General features: G+C 44.8%; 1 protein-coding gene across 3 annotated transcripts in view; it reads right to left on the reverse strand.

Annotated features, from left to right (window-relative positions):
• The window catches only part of LOC147104980 (polyadenylate-binding protein-interacting protein 2-like), a 62,711-nt gene extending 38,949 nt beyond the window's left edge, over nt 1-23,762 (reverse strand). The window contains exons 1-3 of one of the 3 annotated variants that reach the window (XM_086010971.1): nt 23,742-23,762; nt 11,127-11,180; nt 10,551-10,706 (exon numbers count right to left, since the gene is read on the reverse strand). In XM_086010971.1, the coding sequence (XP_085867097.1) occupies nt 10,551-10,706; nt 11,127-11,129 (159 nt within the window). In that variant the 5' untranslated portion in view covers nt 11,130-11,180; nt 23,742-23,762. Of the gene's footprint in view, nt 1-10,550; nt 10,707-11,126; nt 11,181-17,261; nt 17,283-23,427; nt 23,491-23,741 lie in introns of those variants that run through there. The other 2 variants (XM_086010969.1, XM_086010970.1) reach the window with 2 other exon arrangements.
• Nucleotides 23,763-26,728: the final 2,966 nt, after the last annotated feature.

Genomic DNA, 26,728 nt, shown 5'->3' on the forward strand with positions numbered 1-26,728 from the left:
CAGCAAGTTTCCTTCCCTAAAAGACATTAGTGAACCAGTTGGCTTTTTAGGACAATCGACAGCTTCCTGGCCACTTTTATGGACAGCTTTGTATTTTCCAGATTTTTAAAACCAAGTTCAAATTCTCAAATTGCCATAGTGGAATTAACTCGCATCCTCTGGATTACTAGTCCAGTAACATGACTAGTACACCACTGTACCCTCATGTGCCTGTAAACTTCTGTTGTTCGGTTTGCTTCCGTCAGTGCTTTGGCACAACTCCCATTTCTAGCTATCCCCTCAAGATATCTATTGAGATTTAGCAGATTTTATTCTCCACCTCCTTTCATACTGTGTTTTCAAGTCCTCCAGGGCTGGGTGCCTTGCTCTCTTTTCCTTAGTTCATTACTTCGTTCCGGGTGATTTTTCTCTCTGTTTTTCTTTGTCTTGCCCTTAAAATTTCAATCCTGTAAGCAGAATGTAGCCCTTGGATTCATTTGTAAATACTGACACAAAAATAGTATCTGCCATTTTGTGTCATTAATCATCATATTCACCTCTCCTCCAGGCTCCCAATGTTTATTTGGTCACCTCTTTTCCTGTATATATTTATAGGAGCCATTCACTTAAAAAAACATACTTTTTACAATCCTAATTTCAATCTCATCTGGCTCTGTTAAAATAATTCACCTATTTCACCCTTTTCCGACACTCAAATTCTTAATCATACCTTTATGCTTAAAGATTTAATTTTATTGCTCTTTGCCACACTGGTTTCCTCCTGTTTACCGAATTAAAAATTTCTCTGTCCACATTTCTCATGGAAGCTGCATATATCAACGTGTCACGCTGTAATTACATCCTCCTGCCAGTGGAGGCACTGCAGCAGCACCACTGCCAGAAAGGTGTTAATTACAGCACAAGTTTCCATTACAAACGTGGGCACAGGAACTTAGAATGGAAAAAGTTGACATGTTCACAGACCTAAGATTTTTGTAGAGGATGCTGCGCATAGCCTGGACGACCACATGTTCAGGAAGTGTCACCAGCTACGGCAGCTTGAGATCCCTGTTTCAGAGCTTGAATGGCAACTGGAGTCACTGCGGCGCATCCGCGAGGCTGAGAGTTACGTGTCTATAGAGCGGTGATATTCGGGGGCTTTAATTACCCAAATATCGATTGGGATAATGCTAGGGTAAAAGGAAAGGAGGGGGGAGGAATTTCTGAAATGTGTTCAGGAGAATTTCCTTGGCCAGTATGTTCTTGGTCCATCTAGGAAGGAGGCATTGCTGGATCTGGTGCTGGGGAATGAGGTGGGCCAGGTCGACCAAGTGTCTGTGGGAGAACACTTGGGTACAAGTGATCATCGTATCATAAGATTTAGATTAGCAATGGAGAGGAACAAGGAACAATCTAGAGTGGAACTTCTAAACTGGAATAGGGCTATCTTCAATGGGATGCGAAAGGATCTAGCCAGGGTAAAATGGAACCAAAGACTGACAGGAAAAACTGTAACAGAACAATGGGAGATCTTTAAGGAGGAGATGTTCCAAGTACAGGCTAGGTACATTCCAACATGAGGGAAGAGTAAGGAAGCCAAAGCAAGGGCTCCTTGGATGACGAGGGAGATTGAGAAGATGATGAAACAAAAAAGGTGTATGATGCAAGTCAGGTGAATTCTTCAAAGGAGAACCAGACCAAATACAATAAGTTAAGAGGGGAAGTGAAGATGAAAATAAGATTGGCAAAGAGAGAATATATGAGTGTAGAATGGCAGTTAACATAAAAGGGAACCCAAAAGAATCATCTACCAGCATGTAAACAGTAAGCCGGGAGTAAGAGGTGGGGTGGGGCCTATTAGCAATAAAGAAGGTATTATATGCTTAGAGGCGCAGGGCAAGGCTAGAATGCTCAACGAGTACTTTGTATTGGTGTTTACTAAGGAGGTGGATGCTGACAAAATGTCGGTAGAAGTGGAAAAGGTACAAGCAATGGAAGGGGTGAAAACTGATAAGACAGGATGTACTAGAAAGGCTGGGTATGCTTAGAGTGGATAGGTTGCCTGGTCCAGATGGGTTGCATACCAGATTACTAAGGGAATTGGGGGTGCTAAAGGAATTGGGGGGGGGAGGTAGCGGAAGGGCTTGCCATAATTTTCCAATCTTCCCTAGATGCAGGGGAGGTGCCTGAGGATTGGAAAGTGGCAACTGTGACACCATTGTTCAAGAAAGGGTGTAAGGACAATCCTAGTAACTACAGGCCGGTCAGTTTAACATCAGTGGTGGGTAAAGTTTCAGAAACAATAATCAAGGAAAAAATTAATGGGCACTTGGAGAGGTTTAAGCTAATTAAGGAGAGCTTTTGTAAAAGGCAGATCATGTTTGACTAACCTAATTGAATGTTTTGATGAAGTAACAGGGAGGATCGATGAAGGGAATGCAATGGATTTTAGGAAGGCGTTTGACAAAGTACCACGTTGAAGGCTGGTTAACAAAATTGAGGCTCATGGAATAGGTGGGTCAGTGGCAGCTTGGATAAGGAATTGGCTTAAGGACAGAAAACAGCGAGTTGTGGTAAATGGCTGTTTTTCCAGACTGGAGGAAGGTAGACAATAGTGTTCCCCAAGAATCAGAGCTGGGGCCACTGCTTTTTTGATATACATAAATGACATGGGTATTGGAATACAGAGTAGAATTTCTAAATTTGCCGATGACGCCGAACTTGGGGGTGTGGAAATATGAATATATATTTACTAATTACCTACCCCATATGACAGTGTGTGGCAATCGTTATTCTTAGCTTATGTTTCATCCTATCAAAGTATGTCTTCTTAGCTGTTCTCTCTTTTTCTACTGCAAGTATTACTTTAAACTCCGCCACATTGTGGTAGTTGTTTTTGGACTTTAACTGTATTTACCATTTTATGGCCATTGCATAATAGAAAATCTATTATTGCTTCTCCCCCCACCAGTTATTATGACCTTTGAGTCAGTCCATAATTATGTTCAGAATGGTGCATACTCCCCACACCTTGGCTCTTTTTTGATACAAAAGGTACAACCAAAAAGTCATAGAATCTTACAGCACAGACACAGGCCATTCGGCCCGTCCTGCCTGTACTGGCTCTGAGAGAGCTATCCAATTCGTCCCACGCCCCAGCCTTTTCCCATAACCCTGCAAATGAGCTCTCTTCAAGTACATGTCGAATTGCCTTTCGGAAGTTCCGATGGAATCGGATTCCACCACCTGTTCAGGTAGTGCGTTCCAGATCACAACAACCCTCTGTCTGAAAAGATCTCTAATTTTCCCTCTAGTTCTTTTACCAATTATTTGAAATCTGTGATCTCTTGCCAGAGGAAACTGTTTCTCCCTACTTGCTCAATCAAAACCCCTCAATTTTGACTATATTAGGTCTCCCCTCAACATTCTCTGCTCCAAGGAGAAAAATCCCAGCTTCTCCAAATCTCCACATAACTGAAGTCCCTCATCCCTGGTATCATCCTGGTGCTCTACACCCCCACCGCCTGCTGTTCTTGCTTCAAAATCTTGGGTTTTTGGCCTAATTCCCTCCTGCCTGGCCCTGCTGCAATTCCAGCTCTGCATCATTCCACACACTTGGGTCTTCCAAAAAATGGCTTTCCTCCTACCTGGCCTCGCTCAGCTCAGACACTTTAGTTCTCCCCACTGCTGCACTCCTAGTTCTGCTTCCAACTTGCAGGAAGACTGTAGCACAAATGGATTCATAACAGATTTGTTCCTGCTACTAACTTCCTTTTGCCTGCTGCGCTAATAATTTATTAATTTACTGGTGGCTGCTAGGATATGATACTGGCATATATCAAACAATGTGGAAGACTCTCTCGGCATGTCCTCTCCACAGAAAACAGGATAAATCTAACCCAGCCAATTACTGCCCCATCAGCCTCCTCCCAATCGTCAGTAAAGTGATGAAGTCATTAATAGTCCAACCAAGTGACACCTATTCATTGATGACCTGTTCACTAATGCTCATTCAGACTCTACCAGATACACTCAGCTCCAGACTTCTTCTTCACCTCATCCAAACATGGATGCCCAAGAAAAGGTGAGAGTGGCTGCCTTGACTTCCAAGCTGCCTTCAATGGAGTATGGCACCAAGGAGCTCTAGAAAAAAATGGTGTCAAATCATGGTCAAAGGGAAAACCTTCCAATGGCTGGAGTTATACCAGACAGAAATGAAGATGGTTGTTGTTCAGAGGCTAGTCATCACACCCCAGACATCATTGCAGAAGTTCCTCAAGGAGGAGTCTATGGCCTAACCATCTTCAGCTGCTTCATCATTGACCTTCCCTCCGGCATAAGATCAGGAGTGGTTCTTCGACGATTCCAGCATGTTTAGCTCCATTCACAACTCCTCCAATAATTAAGCAGCCAATGCCAGCCTACGCGGGGGTGGAGTATCACCAATAACCAGAAACTTAATTGAACTGTATCAATTGTCCATATCAACACTATGGCTACAAGATTAGGGTAGAGGTTGGATATTCTGCAATGAGTGACTCACCTCTGACAAGGCTCAAGTCAAGAATATAATGGAATTCTCGCCACTCACCTCAATGGGTGTAGCTGCAACACAAGCAGCTCCATACTATCCAAGATAGAGTAGTTTACTTGATCAGTACCCTGCCGCAACTCAATATCCACCCCCTCCCACCACCACTGCACTGTGGCTGCAGTATGTACAATCTACAGGATGCACTGAAGCAACTCATTAAGGTTACATTGACAGCACATTCCTACTCTGCGATCTCTACCACGGAGACGGACAAGAGCAGCAATATCGTTGGAACACCATCACATTCAAGATTCCCTCTAAGTCACACCATCCCGATTTCCATCATTGTCATGGGGGTCAATATCCTGAAATATCCAACACCATTGTGGGAGCATCATCGGCACAAGGAATGCAGCGAGAAGTCCCACTGCCACCTTCTCAGGGTAATTATGAATGAGCAGTAAATGTAGTCTCGCCAGTCGCGCACATCCAGATAACAAATAAAAAAATTCACTGGCATCTGCTACTCTATAAATTTAATTTGCTGGTGCCTGCAGCTTTTAAAAAATGTGTCTTTGTCTGCATTCTTCAAATTTAATATGGCAGGTGATTAGTTAATTTATTAATTCACTGGCGCCTCCTTAGCTGTGTTGAATTGTTCATCAGTAAGCTTGTCTTGCTGTCACTGAGTTTTACTGCTATGGTATGGTTGCAAACAAAACCAGTAACACACTTGATTGTAATTTAGGATCTCCAGTTTAATCACGAATTTTTAATCTTCGTGTTACAGTGGCAGCTTCTGTTGTCCACTGCTTTAGGGTGTACTATCACCACATTGTTTGGCAACATAAAAGGTGAAGACCGTACTGGTTTTGATTCGCCCATGTGCAACACCATGTTCAGACTCATCCTGTGCAGATTGAATTCTCCATCACAATTATCACCTTCCTTACATTTTCTTCTGATTTAAGAATAAAGTGTCCCACCTTCATCTAATCTTTCACAACAATTAACTTTTCAAAGGCAGACAATTTTACTTGTTAGGCAAACTCAGCTGTCGATCTGCACAAAGCAAAGTCCCACAAACAAGGAGAGATGAATGGTAAATTAAGCTGTTTTTGTGGTGTTAGTTGAGGAAATGAGTGTTGGCCAGGATTGCTGGAAAACTAACTGCTCTTTTTTTGAAACGCACGACGGAATCTTTTACATCCACCTGAACAGGCAAATGGGGGTCTCTGTTGTTTAATTCACCCAAAAGATGGCGCCTCTAACAACGCAGCACTCCTTCAATATCGTACTGAAGTGACAGCCTAGATTAGATGGAGTTAGATTCGAGCCCACAACCTTCTGACAGAGACGAGTGCTATGAACTGAGTCAAGCTGGCACTTATGGATTATTATTTAAGCAGCAAGCAGGGAAAAGCAAGGTGCTGAAGTAATTCCAGAAATAAACAGTAATCTTGAGCCAGTTGATGAAAGGTTAAACGAACAAAACAGCCAGTTGAGGTTCTTTATAAAGTTTCTCTCAAAACTTGGAATAAAACAACTGCTTTTCAGAGAGATGATCATCTGATTTCTTAATGAACTGACAATTCTGTAGACCCCCTATAAACACAACACAAGTATTTATTCTGTATAAAAATTTTGGGGGGGGGGGGGGGGCCGCGGGCTGGGGAGATGGGAACAGTTTGCCCCAGTCTGTGTTCCGAGTTCCAGTCACACATTCAGTCACTGGGCTTTAATGGCAGCGGAAGGTTCTAGAAACACTGCACCTCCGGACAGGCCAAGCAGAGCCGCCTGGTAATGGTTTCAGGGGATTACCAAGCTGGGGCCTGGGACCCGGACTCGATAACCAGCACCCACCCCGGTGCAGCCAGGGACTCGCGCACCCCAGCCAAGCCTGCTCTGTTTCCCCCTGCCCTGGCCCAGCCTACTCAACACTGTCCCACAGGCTGTTGAGCTGCTCAGAGAAACCAGGCATTCTCTGGTGGGCCCCTTGAAACGTTCTTGCAGACCCCTGGTTGAGAACCCTTGCCTTAAATATTCCAGGGTTTGTCCCTTCACTACTCCATCTGGGAGTCACAGAAATCACAGAAACCCCACAGTGCAGATAGAGGCCATTTCGGCCCATCGAGCCTGCACCGACACATATCCCGCCCGATCCCCGTAACCCCTACACCAACACATATCCCACCCTATCCCCTGTAACCCCACGTATTTAATCCCCCTAACACTAAGGGTCAATTTATCATAGCCAATCACCCTAACTCGCACATCCATTTCATGTGTGGATCACTCTGTGCAAAGAACTTCCTAACATCAGTCCTAAGTTTACCTTTTGCTACTTTGAACCCAAGTCCTCTTACTGTCACAATTTAATTTAAATTAATATTCCGGATTTGCCTTTTCCATTCCCTCTGTACGATCACAGACCAGGCATTTCCTTTCCAAGCTGAACGTCCAAGTTTCTCCAGAATTTCCTCATAACTCAGACTTTTTACAGTTGGCATCAGCCTGGTGGCTCTTCTCTACATTACCTCCAGTGCTTGAATGCCTCCTTTGTTTCCCAGCAGCCAGAAGAGGACACAGTACTCAAGGCAAGTCTGATCAGGGAACTGAAGAGTTTAATCAAGACCTCAAAACCGTAAATGATGCTGTTTTAGCCATGTAGTTCAACATTCAATCAGCTTTGTTGATTGTTATTTTTGCATTGGTTGAGCGTCTCAAGCGCCGAGTCTACTAAGATTCCTCAGTCTCTTAATTTCATCCGTAGCTTTTTGTTCTCAGCCAATGAAAACCCCTTTTTAAAAAAGGACTTTGGGAAAAAAAGTTAAAAGTTTGAATAAGAAAGAGAGTAAAGTTAAAATAAATGGACAGGCAAAGAATAGGGAATATATTGCGAGGGAAGGGGAGAAAAAAGTTGAGTTCAAAAAGGATGTCAGGGCAAGCATTGATACATTTTTTAGTGTAAAGCTGTTAAATATTTAATACTTTACTTTTAGTGTTGGAGTAGCTTTATTACTGTAACACTGCTTTAGATCACAGAGTATGAGCTGAAAACAAGACAGGTCAACTCACAGACACGAGTGCCCCTGAATTTAATGGCAGCGGGAGTTAAAAGAAGGCTTCGTATTAAAGCTGGTCTGACCAGCTTCAATACAAACTAGCATTCCAGGTCAAATGTGCTCTGAACCTTTATGCATACAAGAGCCAGAATGTATTTTATCTCGATTCTTGGTAGGTGCTGGTGTATTGGAGCACAAGAAACTGTACAGCAGATAACACACTGCCAATTTTATTGAGCAATTCGGAGGTGAACATTTTTCCACAGATTTGCACCCCCCCCCCCCCCGAGGGAAGTTCAGATTGCAGTCTAATCCCAAATACATGTATTTTACTGTTATTCAATATTTCCAAGTTAAGTCAACAATAACTAATTCTATGGGCCATTTCTGTAGTGCATTTGGTGGTTTTGAGGGGGCGAAGAGAATGATGACAGCCAGAAAAAAAAGTTTAAAAAATGTTTGAAGGTGGCAGGACAAGTTGAGAGAGAGAGAGTACAAAAACAAGGAAGTTATGCTAAACTTTACAAATTAATGGTTCGGCCTCCGCTGGAGTATTGTGTCCAATTCAGGGCACTACACTTTAGGAAGGATGTCAAGGCCTTGGCGAGGGTACGGAGGCGATTTACTAGAATGGTACCAGGGTGAGGGACTTCAGTTATATGGAGAGATTAGAGAAGCTGAAATTGTTCTCTTCAGAGCAGAGAAGGTTAAGGGTAGACTTAAGAGAGGTATTTTGATAGAGTACATAGTTTCCACTGGCAGGGGGGTTGGTAACCAGAGGACACAGATTTAAGGTGATGACAAGAGAACCAGAGGGGAGATGAGGAGAATTTCTTTTTTTACGCAGCGAGTTGTGATGATCTGGAATGTACTGTCTGAAAGGTCGTGGAAGCAGATTTAACAGTGACTTTCAAAATGGAATTGGATAAATAATTGAAAAGGAAACATTTGCAGGACTGAGGAAAGAGCAGGGGAGTGAAACAAACTGGATAGTTCTTTCACAGCAAGAGAGCCCCAGGTGGGCAGAGGAAACGCTTCAAGGACACCCTCAAAGCCTCCTTGAAAAAGTGCAACATCCCCACCGACACCTGGGAATCCCTGGCACAAAATGGAGGAGAAGCATCCAGGAAGGCATGCAGGTGCAGCAGGCGGTTAAGAAGGCAAATGGTTATGTTGGCCTTCGTAGCAAGAGGGTTCGAGTACAGGAACAAGGATGTCTTGCTACAGTTGTACAGGGCCTTGGCGAGACCGCACCTTGAGTATTGTGTGCAGTTTTGGTTACCTTACCTGAGGAAGGACGTTCTTGCCATGGAGGGAGTGCAGCAAAGATTCACCAGGCTGATACCTGGGATGGCAGGAATGACGTACGAGGAGAGATTGTGTCGATTGGGCGTATACTCACTGGAGTTTAGAAGATTGAGAGGGGATCTCATCGAAACCTATAAAATTCTGTCAGGTCTGGACAGACTAGATGCAGGAAGGATGTTTCTGATGGCCGGGGAGTCCAGAACCAGGGGTAAGCCATTTAGGACTGAAATGAGGAGGAATTTCTTCACCCAGAGAGTGGTGAACCTGTGGAATTCTCTGCCACAGAGGGCAGTGGAGGCCAGTTCATTAAATATATTCAAGAAAGAATTGGATATATTTCTTGAGGCTAAAGGGATCAAGGGATATGGGGAGAAGGCAGGGACAGGGTACTGAATTTGGATGATCAGCCATGATCTCATTGAATGGCGGAGCAGGCTCAAAGGGCCGAATGGCCTACTCCTGCTCCTATCTTCTATGAACACCTCGAGTCTCTTCGCCGGGAGCAAGCGCAAGTCAACCCAAGCAGCCCACCCACCCGCTCCTTCAACCACCGCCTGCCCCACCTGTGACAGAGACTGTAGGTCCCGCATTGGACTCATCAGTCACCCGAGAACTCATTTTTAATGTGGAAGCAAGTCATCCTCGGTTTCGAGAGACTGCCCAAGAAAAAGAAGAGTTCTTTCAAAGAGCCGGCACAGGCACAATGGACTGAATGACCACCTTCTGTGCTGTGATTCAATATAACTGTGGTCACCTCACTAAGTTTTCTCTACCTGCTGACTATACAATGTTTCAAAACTGGAGATTACAGGGTCTGTAGCACCCTGTTCTTTCACCTCTCTGACTTGGTGGGTTGAATCTTGCTACCTTCCTCCTCACTTTCAAAAGCTTCCTCAAAAACCCTTTTTATGACCATGCCATTTCTTCTACAACGACGCCAGTCTCTCCGCTGAAAAGCGTCTTGCGACATTTACTACATTAAGCATGCTGCAAGTTGTTGATTATGAAATTCTCTTCTTTGTTGACAGGAATCTAAAAAAGTAAAAGGTAGCGGTGTAGTTGGCAGGGGGAAAAAACACAGTTGTAGTTTTTTGAGCACAAAAATGTTATCAATTCTGTGCTTTGTAATTCCCCGTATTGTTTGAGTTTGGCCACTTTATTTTGGTGGTGATGAAAGAGGTTGCACAGCGAAAGAGTCAGAATATGAGTCACTCTTGGCAGTACTTGCAGAGACCTGGGATACATCTTTAACAAAATAGGCCATCTTGCTGTCTGGAGAACTTTAATATTTAATGTGTGGAAATTCAGCATTAGGTTTTCATTTGATCAGCCTTGGTCACAAACTCTCTCTCTTTCTCAAAACTGTTCCTCTCCTCTGACGAGCTCCAAGTTTTTAAAACCCAGACTTGCCATCACCTAACTTTTACTTCTTGATTGCCTGCTTTTCTCCTATTCTATTCAACCGTGGTCCATTAAACATAGGGGCCTTGGTCTTTCACACAACTTTCTCAAAAGATTGTGGTGGAGGAAGAGAACGAGAAGGAGGAAAATGTTAGTGGAATAGTTTTTCCAACCCTAGCTTTTAAAAGGGATCAACCCCATATACGAGACACCATGTCTGCATCCAGTCTAATACTTTTACTCAGCTTATGGAGAACTCTTACCTGTCTGTTGTATTCTTCTTCATGTTCCATCCACATGTACTCAGCAAACGGATTAGGTTCACTCTCAGTGTGCCCATTGGATACTATAACCTCCTGTACCCCAGAGCCTGACGTCGTGTTTGTCATATTCGGTGCCTTCATGTCTAAGGAATCAGTCTGAAATGCAGAACACAGGAGATAGGGACCGATTAAATATGGGGAACATTTGGTTCAGAAATACCCTAAATCCATTACTGCATATTATGAAAATAGAACAAGATTGAGTCATCAGAAACCAAAACATTCAGCTCCTAGCGCAGGCCGATACTGGGTACGTCTCCAAGTGTAGTAGGACAACAGCAAGCAAGAAAGCTAATCATAGGATTTGGACACAAAACCTAAACGGACGCTAAAGCACACGTTTAAAGGTTTCTCGTTAAAGGTCGAGCTGCACACATGCTACCCTTTCACAGACAAATTTTCTAGATGGGTGTGTTGTAATACGGCACACCTGTGTGACCTGACCCTATACTTCCCCAGCAACACACGGTGCAGGGACAGATGTGATAAGGCTCACAACTCTTCTGATAAACTCACCATTTTCCTCAGCTGTTGAAATGATCAGAAGAGAAAGTTGTTCCAGGGTAGTCACTAGAGGTAAAGAAACAAACGTAAGGGCTGGGCCATCGAAAAGCAGACAAGACACAAACACTACCATGAGAAAAATCAGGGTATCAGACCGAGCAGCACACCAAGGTACAATGGCTGCTTTTTAAAAATATATATATTTAAATTATTGACCTATCCAGATTCACTAAGCACTAGGTAAAAAGGAAGAAGTCACTACAGACTGTAGGCCACAGGAAATTTCTCTCAGCTTTCTTCTATATACCCCATTCCAAATGCAGCTGTTGTCTACTACTGTCCCACCCCAGCATGTACTGAAATCATATAGATGGGCAATTATTTGCTTCCTCTACAAAGGAGAAAGAATCATTATAAAAAAACTCAAACGATGAGATGATAGTTTGTGTCTATGATCTTCAAACACTGAGTTCTAGATCTAAACTGTGTCACCAAGTGGAGTCACCCCAGGTTACTCTCACCCACCTCCGAACATCTGGTTTCAGAATGGCACTGGTAGATGCCCGAAAGCAAGTTATCCAGATGGCCCTGCAGGGGTGCGAAGAAAAAGGTCTAAAAAGAGGGTCATACTATAATATAGCACAGCTATGATGACTTTATAGAGTGTAACTGAATACTGACCACTCATGGATGGGTGCAGCAGCCAGAACACGATCCAGGACAGTGCAGTTCACTTGATCGCACTCCTGCCACAGGACTCAATATCCACCCCCTCCACCACTGATGCACTGTGGCTGCAGTATGCACTACACAATGCACTGCAGCAACTCGCCAAGCTTATTTTGGCAGCACCTCCAAGACCTCTACCACAGAGAAGGCCTCAGCTACCAAAACAGGCCCGAGCCTCCGGCTTCAGCTACCGAGACAGCCCGGCCCGGCTCTACCCGTGCCCAGGATGGAGACGCTCTACCACCAGACCAATAAGCAGATCCATGAAATGCAGACCCACACAGGGTGGCTTGAGAAGGTGGACTAGGTTTCTGTTCACTCAGTGGAAAATGACATCCAAGCCAGAATAGTTCAGATTTTCAGCAACTTGGAACGACCAGCAAAGAGCCTCCAAACAGACGGCAGAATGCCAAGCTCAGAGTGGATCAACTGAAATTTAAAGATCACCAGGATCATGGGAACACCATCACCTCCAAATGATACACCATTCTGACTTGGAAATATATTACCTGAACTACATGGTCTCTGAATCAAAATCTTGTAATTCCTCAGCCAACCCCATTGCAGAAACAGCAAAAGCACAAGACAGCAGCAATTCAAGCAGAAGGCCCATCACCATATTCCCAGGGCAACTAGGAATGGGCAATAAATGTGCCATTGCCTGTGTCACCAACATTGCAAGAACAAAAAAAACACTTTCAAAAGTTGGTGAAAAGTTCGCTCATTTCGCTATGTTGACTTCACTTATGCAAGTATTATACAATGCTACCCATCAAAACGTAATACAGCTCGGTGGATTACGTTAGGTGCTGCGCCATAGGGTTCCCTTTCCCCGCTAATACTTGGCACAGTTCACAGCTAATAGTTGAATTATTCAGTGGCGAGACGTATTTTTGTGCATGCCCATCCAAGGGCTCCCAGTATCAACATTCAGGTGCCTGGCCCTTTCAGATAGATTGGTGCCACTGCCTCTCACTGCAGTTCAGGCCACTAAACATCGCGTTAGTTTTACAGCACCCCCGAGTTGTAGTATAAAGACAATGCAACATTTTACGTAGAATTTACAGCACAGAAACCGGCCATTCAGCCCGACTGATTTGATTTGCTTCACAGGTCCAGCAGCTCATATTCTTCACAGGTGAGCCCTAAAACTTGGATCTGTAGAATTGTTACATTATAAAATATGGGCGGGAGAAAAGCCATTTGTGTCAGGAATCATTTCGCAATGGGTTTTGTGTAATCTGTACACTCTCAGACTCTCCTAGGTTTCTCAAGTATGCCCAGATGAATAATCACAGCTAAAGTTTTCAATCCCTTAAATATTGCAACATGTTTAACTTAACTTCTTTACTCAGAGTGGTGAGAATGTGGAACTTGCTACCACATGGAATGGTTGAGGTGAATAGCATCGATGCATTTAAAGGGAAGCTAGAAAGGTGCACGAGGGAGGAAGGAATAGTTGATGGGGCAAGATGAAGTAAGGTGGGAAGAGGTTCGTGTGGAGCATAAACACACAGAACGCTGTTTACGGAGGTCACGGTCCATCATCAAAGACCCTCCCCAGCCACAGTCTGTTCGCCCTCCTGCCATCTGGGAGACGCTACAGATGCATTCGCACCCGTACGACCAGATTTAGGAACAGCTTCTTTCCCAGGGCTGTCATCCTACTGAACTCTGCTAATAAACTCTAAAGCCTGCACATCTGCCAATGCACTTTATTATGGTTATGTTTATGTTAATGTATTACAAGCCAAATGTATGTTGAATGTTTAAATGTCTTAATCTAAATGTACACTCTCGGGAGCCGCAAGCCTATATTTAGTTGTACTGCACTTGTGCACTAACAATGACAATAAAAGTTGATTTGATTTGATTTGTTTGTGTCGAATGGCCTGTTTTTGTGATGTAAAATTCTATGTAATTCTAAAGTCAAATTAACGACGGTATCCCTTAGTTTGTTTCCCTCCTCCAATTTCTCGCCTAAAGGAACTTAAAATTCCACGAGTAGCAACCTCTGGTAATTTACTCAAGTCTGGTCGGCAGGCGTCAGCATGTCAAAAATCACAAATTAGGTTACATTGGGGCCAGAGGTCAGATCTCCTTTTCTCATCTGGCACCCACATACATTTCCAGCATGGATCGCAGGAGAGCAATTATACCACCTAGTTTGCTTCTCCCCTCCTCTCCCATCCCCTTCCAGTCTGAACAATAAGTCCAACTGCAGCAGTACCCACAGAATCCCTGGCTGAGAGTGTCAGCCGTGACTCAGTTGGTAGTACCCTCGACTCCGAGTCAGAAAAGTTCTGGGTGCAACAACAATTTGTATTTATAGAACAGCAAAATACTGCGGGTGCTGGAAGTTTGAAATAAAAACAGAAAATGCTGGAAATGCTCAGCAGGTCAGGCAGCATCGTGGAGAGAGAAACAGAGTTAACGTTTCAGGTCGATGACCCTTCGTCAGAACTGGAAAAAGTTAGAGAGATAACAGGTTTTTAAGCAGGTGCAGGGACAGGGAAAGGAGGGAGAGGAGGAAAGAACAAAAGGGGAGGTCTGTGGTAGGGTGGAAGGCAGGAGAGATTAAAAGACAAAAGGGATGATGGTGCGAGGCAAAGGGAGATGGTAATGGGACAAGTTAAGAAACAAAAGATGACTCTAGATGAGGTGTAAATGGCAATGGCAGAATCATCAACAGCTGCCATGTGAGAAAAAAATAGGGGCAGAGGTTATAGTCTGAAATTGTTGAACTCGATGTCGAGTCCAGAAGGCTGTAAAGTGCCTAATCGAAAGATGAGGTGCTGTTCCTCGAGCTTACATTGAGCTTTGTTGGAACAGTGCGAGAGGCCGAGGACGGAGAGGTCAGAGTGGGAGTGGAGCGGAGAATTATAGTGACAGGCGACCGGAAGCTCGGGGCCACGCTTACAGACTGAATGGAGGTGTTCCGCAAAGCCGTCACCCAATCTGCATTTGGTCTCCTCAATGGAGAGACCACCGCATTGTGAGCAGCGAATACAGTCTATTATATTGCAGGAAGTACAAGTAAATCGCTGTTTCACCTGGAAGGAGTGTTGGAGCCCTGGACAGAGGGAAGGAGCCATGGGAAGGGGAAGGGATGTTGGGGGTGATAGAGGAGTGAACCAGGGTGTCGTGGAGGAAGCAGTCCCTTTAGAATGCTGAAAGGGGAGGGAAGATGTGTTTGGTGGTGGGATCATGCTGGAGGTGGCAGAAATGGCGGAGGATGATCCATTGAATGTGGAGGCTGATGGGGTGAAAGGTGAGGACAAGGGGAACCCTATCGTGGTTCTGGGAGGGAGGGGAAGGGCGAGAGCAGAAGTGTGGGAAATAGAACAGACACGGTCAAGGGCCGTGTCAGCCACGGTAGAGGGGAATCCTCGGTTGAGGAAAAAGGAAGATATATCAGTAGCACTAGTATGGAAAGTGGCATCGTCAGAACAGAGGCGGTAGAGACGGAGAAAAGAATAGAGTTCTTATAGGAAGCGGGGTGGGAGGAAGTGTAGTCCAGATAGCTGTTGAAATTGGAAGCAAAGTGAATTAAGTTTTCTAGTTCGGGGCGAGAGCAGGAAACAGCACCAATACAGTCATCAATGTACCGAAAAGAGTGTGAAAGAGGGGACCTTTATTTGTAATTATATAGCGCCTTTAACGTAGTAAAACATCCCAAGGCACTTCACAGGAGTATTATAAGACAAAAAATTTAACACCGAGCCACATAAGGAGAAATTAGGGCAGGTGACCAAAAGTTTGGTCAAAAAGGTAGGTTTTAAGGAGCGTCTTAAAGGAGGAAAGAGAGGTAGCGAGGTTTAGGCAGGAAATTCTAGCGCTTAGGGTCTAGGCAACAGAAGGCACGGCCACCAATGGTTGAGCGATTATAATCAGGGATGCTCAAGAGGGCAGAATTAGAGGAGCACAGGTATCTCGGGGGGGGGGGGGGGGGTCCCAAAAATCTAGGCGGACACTCCAGTGCAGTACTGAGGGAGTGCTACACTGTCAGAGATGCCATTTTCGGATGAGACGTTAAACCGAGACCCCAGCTGCTCTCTCAGGTGGATGTAAAAGATCTCATGGCACTATTTCGAAGAGGAGCGGGGAAGTTATCCCTGGTGTCCTTGGCCAATATTTATCCCTTAATCAACATCACTAAAACAAATTATCTGGTCATTATCATATTGCTGTTTGTGGGAGCTTGCTGGGTTTCCTACATGACTACACTTCAAAAAGTACTTCATTGGCTGAAAAGCGCTTTGGCATGTCCAGTGGTCGTGAAAGAAGTTATACAAATGAAAGTCTCTCTCTCTTTTTTCTCCGGGTCTGCTTAGCTCAATGCAACAGCACATGGTAGGTTTACCCACTGCACTGAGGCTCTTCAATGTTTAAATGTAAGTTTAGACAAATTAAATTAATCATTCTACCCGAAAGAACTGTGGATTGTTAAATCACTCTGGCAGGTAAAAATCAGAAGGGGCACACCAACCCCATCACTGTTGGTCTCTCCATATCACAATTTGCTCCTAGACTGCCAATGGTGGTCTTAATATGATTATTAAGCAGTGTGAGCAACTCAAGGGCAACTTATTTTTTAAATCCTCCCCTGTAGGCAGCACTTGGCCTAAGGCATGCAATTCAGCCTGACTATTACAGCTCAGAGTATAAGCTTATTGCGTGAGGAATTGTGATTAGAAATCTGCATCCAAAGACACGTAGCAAAGGCCAGCCGCTTTCTTACAGGAATGAGAAAAACTGATAACATAAAAGTAAAAAAAGAGTCGAGCTTGTCTACTCCAGAGTACCTCACAGCTGGTTATGGGGACCCGAGAATATATCACCTGCCTGCTTTTGGCCAGAGTAGACGTGGCAAGGGCGATTTAAAAAAAAAACTGCTGCACAACCATTTCTCAAGAGAATTCCACTTGAAATCCAACTGCTTCCCACACTTCATATTGCATTAACATAGCAAAAGTCTGAATTGGAGATTAAATTTAGGCCCAGTTAACATTCGCTAACTCGATTTTTAGGCTGTTAAAAATGCACATAACGTCATCAAATCTGGCTGGCAAATAAAGAACAGCAACAGGCCAGATTGCACTGCTTGTAACAGATTTCCAAAAGGTGCGAGCGTTCCTCTGATCATTTACCTAGCCCACCCTCCTCTCCTCCGAGAATTTTGGAACTAGGTGAAACCTAAAGACTTGCTCGGCCTTGTGCTTTGGCATAATGCCAATGGCCTATTACCCCAGAAACTCTATACTGCAAAAACATGAAGTAATCGCCACCTGGCTAGAGCAGTCCATTAAAAAAAAGCTGGATCACTCAGCCTGGAGCAGGAACACAGACAAACAAACTTTGTGACAAACTAGATAGGCAAACACAGAGTTCAACACCGGCCATCTCACAGATCCTTACCCATCAAGATGAACAATTCAATTTAAGTTAATTCAACTAAGAAATAATAAAATCGTCAGTCATGTTTCACAACAGCCATGCAAAATCCAAGTGGAAGCCTTCCAGAGACTGAGCTTTTTTAGCTGCTTAATATGACGTCACCACTGGTCATTTGACACCTACAACTACCCCCACCCCCTCCCCAACACACAGCCTACCATGTAAATAAGCAAGTATTAGCAGTACACTGCCTGAGGTTGATAAGGACAAAGATCAAAAAATAAAAAACAACCAGGGAGAGAGTTCAAAGCCAGACTACACACCCAAGACACGAGCTTTCGTCTACCTTTCATGTCTGTTCAATATCTGCAAGTTATTGGAGACAGAAAAGATACAGACCATCACACAACTACTTCATAGCTTTTTCTTTTGCTTTTCATATCAAAATGGGATTCTCTGGCCAAGAGAAAAAAACAGAACAGCGACCTAAATTGGAAGATAAAATTGTGTTTTTCATGACCAAGTTAGGACACAGACTTTCAAACTAGTATCACTGGACCTTGGGGTCCTCGAGGGGATCCGCTAGGTCAGCAAAATTGTGTCAGTCTGATCAGATTTCTGTGTTTGATGACTTAATAGCCCATTCGTTTTACTGTGGTACTTTGGGTGGGGGACTTCAATGTCCACAAAGACTACATTCCAGCAACAGTGCTGAAGATCAAAGCTAGCTGTTCCCTTAGCCAAGCTGTTCCAGTACAGCTATGACACCAGCATCTACCTGACAGATAGGTCCAAAAAAAAGGACAAATTTAATTTGGCCAATTACTGCCCTATCAGCCTCCTCCCAATTAGGAATGGTTAATATTGCCATCAAGCGGCACCTACTTAGCAATAACCTGTGTCAGCCATGGCTCAGTGGGCAGCACCCTCGCCTCGGAGTCAGAAGGTTGTGGGTTCAAGCCCCACTCCAGGGACTGGAGCACAATAATCTAGGCTGACACTACAGTGCAGTGCTGAGGGAGTGATGCACTGTCGGAGGTGCCGTCTTTTGGATGAGACGTTAGACAGAGGTCTAGTCTGCCCTCTCAGGTGGATGTAAAAGATCCTATGGCACTCTTTTGAAGAGCAGGGAAGTTATCTGGTGCCCTGGCCAATATTTATCCCTCAATCAACATCACTAAAACAGATACAATAGCAAAATACTGCGGATGCTGGAAATCTGAAACAACAGAAAATGCTGGAAATACTTTTTCCAGTGCTGATGAAGGGTCCCAGACCTGAAACGTTGACACTGTTTCTCTCTCCACGGATGCTGCCTGGCCTGCTGAGTATTTCCAGCATTTTCTGTTGTTATTTCACTAAAACTGATTATCCAGTCGTTATCACATTGCTGTTTGTGGGAGCTTGCTGTGCGCAAAATTGGCTGCTGCGTTTCCTACATTAGAACAGTGACTACACTTCAAAAAGTACTTCATTGGCTGTGAAGCGCTTTAGGACGTTCGGTGGTCGTGAAAGGCGCTATAGAAATGCAAGTTTTTCTTTTTATTGCTCACCGATGTTCAGTTCAGGTTCCGCCAGAACCACTTGGCTCGAGATCTCTTCACAAGCTTTGATCCAAACGTGAACACAAGCGTTGAATGCCAGAGGAGAGGCAAGAGCAGCACCAAGGCAGCACTCGAACAAGTATGGCACAAGGAGCCCAAATAAAATTGAAGTCAATGTGGGTCAAAGGGAAAACCTTTAATGCCAAGAGTCATAACTGACATATAGGAAAGTGGTCGTAGTTGTTGAAGGCCAAGGGCATCACTGCAAGAGTTCCTCAGGGAAGAGTCAGGCCAACCAGCTTCAGCTGCTTCATCAATGAGCTTCCCTCCAGCATAAGGCCAAGAGTGGGGCTGTTCACTGACAATTCCAGCGTTTAGTTCTATTCAAAACTCCTCACAATGAAACAGTCCATACCACGCTACAAAAGGACTTGGGCTAACAAGTAGCAGGTGACAAAAGCAGGATAGACACCAAGTACTCTGCAACAAGTGGCTCATTGCCAGGCCCCTCAAAGCCTCTCCACCATCTGCAAGGTTTAAGTCAGGAATATAATGTAACACTCACCACTCGTCTGGATGGGTACAGCTGCTACAACGCTCAAGAAACGCAACACCACCCAGACCAAGGGAGTTGGCTTGATTAGGGCTTCTGCCACTAGATTCAATGTCCATACCCTTCCCACTGCAGCTGCAGCATGTACAATCTACACAGGATGCGTTGCAGCAACCCACCAAGGTTACTGCGACAGCATCTCCCTCCCCTGCAATTTCTACGACCTAGAACAAGAACAGCAATGTTGTGGGAACACCATCTCCTCCAAGAGTCACACCATCCTGACTTGGGCATACATTGCCGATCCTTCATTGTCACTGGGTCACAATCCTGGAATTCCCTACCTAACGGCACTCTGGGAGCATCATCAGCACGAGGACTGCAGCTTTTCATGAAGGCCTATCACCATCTTCTCAGGACAACTAGGGATGAGCAGTAAGGGCATACGCCTTGCCAGCATCATCCATATCTCAAGAATAAACAAAGAAACAAGCAACCTACCTGACCTCATGCATAATAGTACTGAAAAGAGTGACCACCACACAGTCCTTGTGAAGAAAGCTTCATCTCCACTAACGGCAGCCTCATCATGGAGTGGCAGCCTCATCGTGGGACATATTGACCCTAGAGGATCGATCTAGCAGCCCAAAACTGAGCAGATCAGTAAAAGAGCTGTAGAACAGCACAATCTATAACCTCACGGCCCAGCACATTCCTAGGAACATAGGAACAGGAACAGACCATTTAGCCCTGCGAGCCTGTTCCGCCATTCAATGAGATCATGGCTGATCTATGACCTAACTCCACCTTTGCCTCATATCCCTTAATACCTTTGGTTAACAAAAATCTAGCAATCTCCGATTTAAAATAGACAATTGACCTAGCATCAACTGCTGTTTGCGGAAGAGAGTTCCAAACCTCTACCAGCCTGTGTGTAGAAGGTTTCCTAATTTCACTCCTGAAAAGCCTGGCTCTAATTTTTAGACTATGCCCCCTAGTCCTAGACTCCCCAACCAGCGGAAATAGGGTAGATAGCAAGAAACTATCAGTTCCCCTTAATATCTTGAAAACTTCGATCAAATCACCCCTTAACCTAAATGCCAGAGAAAACAACCCTAGTTTGTGCAATCTCTCCTCATAACTTAATCCTTGGAGTCCAGGTATCATTCTGGCAAACCTACGCTGCACTCCCCCCAAGGCCAATATATCCTTCCTAATGTGTGGTACCCAGAACTGCTCACAGTACTCCAGGCGTGGTCTAACCAGGGCTCTGTATAGCTGCAGCATAACTTCTACCCCCTTGTATTCTAGTCCTCTAGATACAAAGGCCGAATGGCCTACTCCTGCTCCTAATTTCTTATGTTCTAAATGACAGCATCCCATTAGCCTTTTTGATTATTTTCTGTAACTTTCCATGACATTTTAACGATATACGTACATCGAGCCCCAAGTCTCTTTGGACCTCCACTGTTCCTAGCTTTACACCATTTAGAAAGTCCTCTGTTCAATCCTTTTCAGGTCCAAAGTGGATGACATCACACTTGCCTATACTGAAATCCATTTGCCACAGTTTTGCACACTTAATCTATTAATACCTCTCTGTAATTTTATGCTTCCATCTACACTGCTTACAATGCCGCCTATCTTTGCGTCATCGGTAAACTTGGATATGTGGCTCTCTACCCCATAGTCTATAAATACTGTGAATAGTTGAGGCCCCAACACAGATTACTGTAGGACACCACTAGTCACATCCTGCCAATTAGAGTACTGCCCATTATCCCGACTGCCTGTCTCCTGCCGCTCAGCCAATTTCCTAACCAGGTCAATATTTTGCCCTCAATTCCGTGGGCTTCTACCTTAGTTAACAGTCTCTTATGTGGGACTTTATCGAATGTCTTCTGGAAGTCCATATAAATAACATCCATAGACATTGCCCTGTCCACTACTTTAGTCACTCCATAATGACCATCAAGCCAGGAGACCAACCCTGGTTCAGTGGGGAGTGTAGATGGGCATGCCAGCTGCATCAAACATACCTTAGAATGAAGTACTAACCTAGATGAAACGACAGCACAGGGCTACTTTCATACTAAACACTGAAAGACTAACCTAAGCAGTCCCACAAGCAACAGATCACAACAAACCTCTGTAGCCCTACCACATTAATTTGAGAACTAGCCATGCCACTGGCAAAGCTGTTCCAGTGCAGCTATGATACGGACATCTACCTGGTAATGCAGAAAATTGCCCATGCATTTCCTAACCCCACACACACAAAAAAATTCTAACCTAGTCCGATCAGCCTTCTCTGAATAATCAGCAAAGTGATGGGAGGAGCCATCGATAATGCCAAGGGTCACAAAAACCTACTCACCAATGCACAGTTATGGTTCACCAGAATCATTTGGCTCTAAGCCTCACCACAGCCTTGATCCAGATAGGGACAGGAGTTGGCAGAAGGGAGGACTCAACATCAATGCAGTTGTCTGCAACACAAATGCACAACACAAACGAATATGGCACCAAGGAAGCCTATCAAAACTGAGGCTAGTGGAGGTCACAAGGACGATCTTCCAGTGGCTGAAATCATATCTGACACAGGAAGGTAGCCATGGTTGTCGGAGGCCCATCATTGTTCCCACATATATCTCCATAGGCGTTGCTTAGGGCAAAATCAGCCCAACCATCTTTATGTTTCATCAATGCACTTCTCTCCAACATAAGGTCAGGAGTGGGACTGCTCGCTGATGATTCCAGCGTTCAGTTCTATTCACAAATCCTCAAATAAGAAACAGCCCATGCCAGCCTACAACAAATAATCCAAGCTTGGGATGACAAGTGGCAGTTAACATTCACACACAAGTGCCTGATAATTACCATCTTCAACAAGAAAATCCCAACTACCAACCCTGACCTTCAACAACACCACCATTGAAATCTCCCATCGTTAACACTGGGAACACCAATGATAAGAAGCTTAATTTAACCGCCATATTAAAACATTATGCAGTGCAGAGGTGGGGGTTTCTGCAAAAAACAGCTTACCTCCTGGGACCTCTCAAATACGTGCCACCATCTACAAAAGTCAGGTCAGGAGTGGGATGGAATACTCACCACTTGCCTGGATGGGTACAGCTGCAGCAACACTTAAAGCTCAACCCTACCCAGGACAAAGTAATTTGCTTGATCAATGCTGCCGCCACTGGATTCAACACCCACCCCCTTTCCAACCAAATATGGCTGCAGTATGTAGTATCTAGAGGATAGAAACATAGAAGATAGGAGCAGGAGTAGGCCATTCGGCCCCTCGAGCCTGCTCCGCCATTCAATGCGATCATGGCTGATCATCCAAGTTCAGTACCCGGTCCCTGCCTTCTCCCCATTCCCCTTGATCCCTTTAGCCTTAAGAAATATATCCAACTCCTTCCTGAATATATTTAATGAATTGGCCTCTACTGCCTTCTGTGGTAGAGAATTCCACAGGTTCACCACTCTCTGGGTGAAGAAATTCCTCCTCATCTCAGTCCTCAATGGCTTACCCCTTATCCTTAGACTGTGACCCCTGGTTCTGGACTCCCCGACCATCGGGAACATCCTTCCTGCATGTACTCTGTCCAGTCCTGCCAGAATTTTATAAGTTTCAATGAGATGCATTGCAGCAACTCATCAAGCTTACCTCACTAGCATATCCCAGCGCTGAGACCTCTGCCACCAAGCAGGCCAAGAGCAGAAAAATTATGGGACCACCTCCAACTTCTCCCCTCCCCCCCACCAAGTCACCTACAACTTCCCCTCCAAGTCATACCCAGGCTTGGACATATAATTGCCATTCCTTCACCATCACGAAGTTAAAATCTTGGAATTCTCTATCCAACACCATCATGGAAGCAAACTCAGCGCGAGCACTGCAGCAGTTCAAGGAGAAGGCCCAATGCCACCCGCGTCCCATGAACAAATAATATATTTTTTTAAAAATCACAGCCTCTCCTCTGAAAACTACAGCTGATATTTAAAACTATGTTTTTTGGGGGGCAGAGAAGTGAATCAATTCGAGCACTGGCAAGACATAAATTGGAGTATTATCTACCGTGTAACAAGTGAAACATTGGCCTACTGTTGAAAGGCATCTCCTAACAGCCAAGCTTCATAAAGATTTAGAAATGTCCTGTTTTTCCATTTACCAACAGAGCCAAATACTTCACTGCTACTATTGTGACATCACTAACAACTGAACAACTGTTGTTCCTATGGTTACACAGCTCCCCCCACCCCTCCCCAAAATTCTTTGCTCTGAGGAGAGAAATGTTTGAAGACTTCAATATTAATATTTTACACAATACACTGGAGAGCCGAGGTTCTTTTTTTTTAAATTATGCAATTTAATAGAGAAGTAACACATACGGTAGTGCAATAGTTGTGTTACTGGACTAGTAATCCAGAGAGCGCAAATTCAAATCCCACATCAGTTTTTCTTTATTAAATCTGGAAATTTAAAAAAAAAACTGGAGTTAGTAAGAGATCAGGAAGCTGTTGGATCGTCAAACACCCAATGGGTTCGCTAATGTAAGACGCTCAGTTACATAGAAACATAGAAGATAGGAGCAGGAGTAGGCCATTCGGCCCCTCGAGCCTGCTCCGCTATTCAATGCGATCATGGCTGATCATCCAAATTCAGTACCCTGTCCCTGCCTTCTCCCCATATCCCTTGATCCCTTTAGCCTTAAGAAATATATCCAACTCCTTCTTGAATATATTTAATGAATTGGCCTCAACTGCCTTGTGTGGTAGAGAATTCCACAGGTTCACCACTCTCTGGGTGAAGAAATTCTTCCTCATCTCTGTCCTAAATGGCTTACCCCTTATCCTTAGACTGTGACCCCTGGTTCTGGACTCCCCCGCCATCGGGAACATCCTTCCTGCATCTCGTCTGTCTAGTCCTGTCAGAATTTTATAAGTTTCAATGAGATCCCCTCTCATTCTTCTAAACTCCAGCGAGTATAAGCCCAATCGACCCAATCTCTCCTCATACGTCATTCCTGCCATCCCAATATCAGTCTGGTGAACCTTCGCTGAACTCTCTCCACGGTAAGAACATCCTTCCTCAGTTGTATGAAACTGATATGCAGCGGTTCAAGAAGATGGCCCACCACCACCTTCCCAGGGCAACTAGGGATGGGCAAGAAATGATGGCCTTGCCAGTGATGCCCACATCATGAGAATGAATAAAAAATATTTAAAATAGTACCCTTAATTTGTGCATTTTTGCCTTTTTATTTTGGGTTTACATGAAGGAAACCACAAAATTTTTAAGAGGTAGGACTGTCTAAACAGAATAATAAGTTATATTCATATGGCGTCTTTCACAACCTTTAGGGCCAATGAAGTACTTTTGAAATGTAGTCACTGTTGCAATGTAAAAAAACATGGCGGATAATTTTCGCACAGCAATGTCCCACAAACAGCAGTGAGATAATGACAAGAGAATCTCTTTTCGTGATGTTGGTCGAGATATAAATATTGGCCAGGACATAATAGTGAGATCCCAGACTCCTCCATCACCACACCTGGATAGGTTCTGTTCCATCGGCAGGACAGACCCATCAAAAGTTTGTGGTATGTGGCCGAGGGGGAGTGGGCCTCGGAGTCCTGAACATCATCTGAACTCCACGAGGTCTCATGGCTTCAGGGCAAACGTAGGCAAGGAAACCTCCTGATCACCGACCACTCTCTCTCCACCAATGAATCAGTACTCGTCCATGTTGGAGAAAGCACCGAGTGCAGCAAGGGCACAGAATGTGGGGGTGGGGAAACTTCAGTGTCCATCACCAAGAGTGGCTCAGCAGTCCCGCCATTACTATTACTACTTCGCGTGGCTGATGTAGATGTAGAGCAACAACTATTATTTTACATTTAGGTCATTAAGCCAGATAATTACGTCAGGAGTAGCAGAGTGTATTGCTGTGATGCCTTCTTCAGATTTGTGAATTGGGCATTGAGTCGTTCTATGCTCCAAGGTCTGTTCTGGATGACCACAGTCGCACAATGGAGAGTTTTTAATTCGCCACTTGTGCATCAAGTATTCGCATCTGGCATGGTTTGTGCGGATGCGGTTTAGAGTTGCCCATAAGCTAAAGTTGCCCAAATCCAAGCCAGGGATCTTCTGCATCGAGTCTTTCATGAGGTGTTTGTTTGTGACTTCTTGTGAACTCCATTTGGTTTTCCAAGCATCACTAGGGTTGAAGTCACATTGTCGAAGGTTAAGCGCGTGGATCCAAAAGACTTACGAGACTTCAAGCAGTGGTGAGGGATGCTGTTGAGATCTTGGGGGATGGAGAGATGTTCGTTTCCCATGATTCGCTGGACTTCCCAGAGAGTTGCGGCATATGGATGGAGGAGCGACGTGCCACAGCACAGGCAGCCAGGGCGTTGGAGTCAACTTGAGGGTTCCAGTGTTGCACCGCATTGCAGTGTTCAGTTGGACATGAAGTCGAGTGTGGCTACTTTTGGTCCATACCAGTGCACAGTACTCAGCTACGGAGTACACAAGGGCCATCACCGACGTCTGTAGCGGATGGAGATGGCGAAGCCCAGAAGGACATATCTGCCAGACTAGGCTTGCAGCAGATGGCGAGAACAAACAGGAGGGAATAACCTATTTGACCTCGTCCTCAACAATCTACCTGTCCATCTGAGCATAGGTAGTGACCGCCCCATAAACTGCGTGAAGACCAAGGGGTTGATTTTCAGTGTGCCGTGAGGCGGGCTTTTAGGTGTGCGGGGGGGCAAAAACCCCGAATTCGGGGGTCCCGACACCATCCCGCCCAAAACCCGCCTCCATGTAAGTTTCAAAGGAGGCGGGTACCCGCCCCGCACTGGGACCCGCCGACCCGAGGCGGGAAGGGATTAGTGCCAATTAACTGCCTGTTAACAGGTAGTTAACAGGCAGTTTTCAGCCTAATCCCTATTTTGAGGGGTGTCGTGTGGGATTCCCGACGGCTCCAAACCACGCCAGGTTAGAGGCGTCGGGCCGAAGGACTTGGAGGGGTCGAGATGTCGGTGTTCAGGTGAGTGATGGGTGCATGAGTGCAAAGGTAAGTGTGTTTGCTGTGTCTAAAGTGTATAAAGAAGTTTAAATTACCTGTACTTACCTTTACAGCCTTCCTTCCTCTGGGCTTCGGGAGTCCATCATTCAGCCGGCACAGAAAGCAGAATGGCCGCGAGCTGTCAAAAGTGACAGCCTTCAGCTTTCAGTGCCGGCGAGATTTCTAACTGAGTCTGTGGAGAAGGACTCAGGTTAGAAGTAAGACCGTCAGTGTTTGACAGCTTCAAACAGCTGTGAAACACTGATATTTCATCTGTCAACACGTCTTGACAGATGAAATTTCAGT

Source organism: Somniosus microcephalus, chromosome 18 (assembly GCF_052327205.1).
Source record: "Somniosus microcephalus isolate GS21.2 chromosome 18, FLI_Smic_1.0, whole genome shotgun sequence".
Taxonomy (NCBI): domain Eukaryota; kingdom Metazoa; phylum Chordata; class Chondrichthyes; order Squaliformes; family Somniosidae; genus Somniosus; species Somniosus microcephalus.